General features: G+C 46.6%; 1 protein-coding gene across 1 annotated transcript in view; it reads left to right on the top strand.

The window, feature by feature from the left end:
* Positions 1 to 181: 181 nt before the first annotated feature.
* LOC107113653 (ATP-dependent RNA helicase DHX8-like) overlaps positions 182 to 2,993 on the top strand; it is a gene marked incomplete at its 5' end in the record, with an annotated part of 18,006 nt that continues 15,194 nt past the window's right edge. Inside the window, one exon of the mRNA XM_015415004.1 lies at positions 182 to 322. Within this exon, the coding sequence (XP_015270490.1) occupies positions 182 to 322 (141 nt within the window). The remainder of the gene's footprint in view (positions 323 to 2,993) is intronic.

The raw sequence follows: 2,993 nt of genomic DNA, 5'->3' as shown, positions 1-2,993 counted from the left end.
CAGTTGCTCTCAGGCCAGATTGGGGCCTTTCAGGGGGCCGGATCCGACCCGCGGGCCATATGTTTGACACCCCTGGACTAAATAGTGTTTATTGGAAGCATCTGGGATTATTCTGATTTTGCGTGCTCTTCCTTGCTTTTTGCCTGACTTGTGATCTGCTTCGTCCCTTCTTTCTGCTTAGGTGGTTATTGCCACAAACATTGCTGAAACGTCTCTTACTATTGATGGCATCTACTATGTTGTGGATCCTGGTTTTGTGAAGCAGAAAGTGTACAACTCCAAGACAGGAATTGACCAGCTGGTTGTGACACCCATTTCACAGGTACGCACTCTCAGCCTAAGTATATCACAGAGTGGTGGTTGTGAGGGCACAATGAGGCCTAAGCTCCATGGGGGAAGGATAGGATAAAATGGAAAAGATGGAGAAGGAAATAAGGGAGTTGACTGAAGCAGATGATAATATGATATTAGGAGGCTTCAACTTACCCTCACATTGACTGGGTTATGTGATAGAGATGAGATTCCTAGACATCTTAAATGACTGTTCATGCGATAGAGATGAGATTCCTAGACATCATAAATGACTGTTCACTGAAACAGTTGACCACAGAGCCAACGAAAGGGATAGGGATCTTGGACTTGATTCTGAGTGGGACTCAAGAAAGAGCTGGTGAGAGATGTAGAGATTGTTGCAGCAGTTGGGAACAGTGACCACAATGCTATTAAGTTCAGCATTCGTGTCAATGGAAAGTCACCCTTAAAGTCCAAACCTGTGACATTAGATTGCAAAAGAGGGAACTTTGCAAAAATTAGGGGAATAGCTAAAAGGAAGTTGAAAGAGAGAAACAAGAGAGTAATCCTCAGAGGTGTCAGATCTCCAGTTAAGACACTCTCCACAACACTTTCGGCAGTGATGCTTTATTAGAGATATGTTTACTACAGGAACTGGATCTTTGTCAGGACTGAAGAAAGTGTGCAAAATTCAGAGGTTATAGTTCCTCTGAATGTCATAGTTGCAACGAACATGAAGTTGAGCAATGCACCCTACACCCGATTCTTATGTCAGCATTCAGCCCCTACCATTACTACGACAACCCTGACAGATATATGGCATCTTATCTATTCTAGCCTGGCAAGAGTCTCCAAGGCCAAATCTCATGAGTACAGGCCTAGGGGTACAGCTTGAGAAATGGTTACGGCTACTACAGGCAAGCACTCAACCCACACGCACTCCCCCCTCAGGAACTCCCTCCCCCCTAATACATGGCAAGGTAAAGAGAAGCAAAACCGAAACCTTGACAAGAAGGTGATGGCCTCTCCTCCCGCGAGGAAGACCGCTCTTGTTTCCTAAAGGCTTCAGAGGCTCAGCTCTGTTTGGGGTAACCTGAGCAGCCTTTTGGCTGAGTCTTCCTCACCTGTTGGCAAGGAGGAGCAAGCGATAGCAGGAGATTTGTCACCCTAGCCGTAGCCCAAGTACCATGGCCCTTCACTCTTGAGTGTACACACACACACACACCCCCCTCCCCCCCCCCCCGAGAAAATGTACGAGGAGTAAATGATACTGTACGGCCTGCCTTCACAGTGGGGACAGATTCGGCCTTAGCCTTCCAGGAAAGCTCCCAGTGTTCTTGTTGCTCCAAAGGGCTGTTGAGAGTCAGGAGCAAGTTGAACTGCACTCCACCAAGGCCGGGGTCTTGGCCAGCGGTAACCGTGGGTGAAGGTATCATGGGGCCCACAAGATTTGGCGTGCTCCACTTCTGTTTTAAACTTCCCAATCTGCCCTTGTTTGTGCTCAGGCCCAGGTGCCGGAGGACTGTTGCTCCTCCACCCTCCTCCTGGGATCCTTCAGGTATCCTCCCTTCCCTTTAGGTCTTGGGAGATGGGGCTCCACTTGACACGAAGAGTCATTTCGTAGATGGGGCAGGCAGTTCCCCCACTAACCATTCTTCCAACAAGCCATCTTTCACGTTGTTCTCCAACAAATCCTACCAAGTCTCAGTCCACTTAGTGGTTTAGGTCAGCTTGGCTGTCCAAGAAGAGTCTTTGAGTTCTAGCCAATAAAGTCGCTGTATCCCCCTGTGTCACAGCATTTAGCACTGGAAATGCATTATTTGGACCCACATGTTCTTCTTTTAAACTTTATTTAATAAGTTTAAAATTTACATACATTCTGGGGGGGAAAGAATTAAAAGACACAGCATCTCAGAATTGTTTCATAAGATAGCAGTGACAATATAAAAACTAGTAACACTATGAGTTCCCTCAGGACGGGGGGGGAGGAGCAAATTTATTTATTTATTTATTATTAGATTTATACCCCGCCCTCCCCCAACGGGCTCAGGGGGGCTACAACAGAGGCAGTTGCCATAACAACGACTAAAACAACATAAAAACAATCATTAAACAGTATAAAACAGTCATTAAGTAAAGTGCGGTGCTCTTGATGTTAAATTTTCTTAATCCAAGATGAATTCCATTCATCAACCTAACCTGACGACAAGCATTCTTCGGTTAACTAGGCGTCTTCCCAGGGCCGGCTCACCTCCAGATCTAATCCACCGTAGAAGATGGCAACTTCCTCTTCTCCTTTTTTGGAAATAGTATCACAGATCTATTGTCTGACAGAATTCATCGCTGCCCCCCTCCCCAAGGGGGAGAGGCATATATTTCTTAAGAACCACAGATCTAGATACAGAGCCTTGATAATTCCATTAGGCTGAACTGTTGCTGTATACTTCTGTATCTTTGTATTCTCTGGGCTATTTCTCCTTTTAGTAGAAGGGTAAAGGGTTCCCTTGCTCGAAAGCCAGTCGAATCCGACTCTAGGGTTGCAGTGCTCATCTCCGTTTCAAAGCCGAAGAGCCAGCGCTGTCCGAAGACGTTTCCGTGGTCATGTGGCCGGCATGACTAAACACCAAGGCGCACAGAACGCTGTTCCCTTCCCACCGAAGTGGTCCCTATTTTATCTGCTTGCAGTTTCTTTGCTTCCGAAC

Source organism: Gekko japonicus, unplaced genomic scaffold (assembly GCF_001447785.1).
Source record: "Gekko japonicus isolate JY-2015 unplaced genomic scaffold, Gekko_japonicus_V1.1 scaffold5259, whole genome shotgun sequence".
Lineage (NCBI taxonomy): Eukaryota > Metazoa > Chordata > Lepidosauria > Squamata > Gekkonidae > Gekko > Gekko japonicus.
The sequence above is the reverse complement of the archived record's forward strand: the minus strand, read 5'-3'. Positions and strand labels throughout refer to the sequence as shown.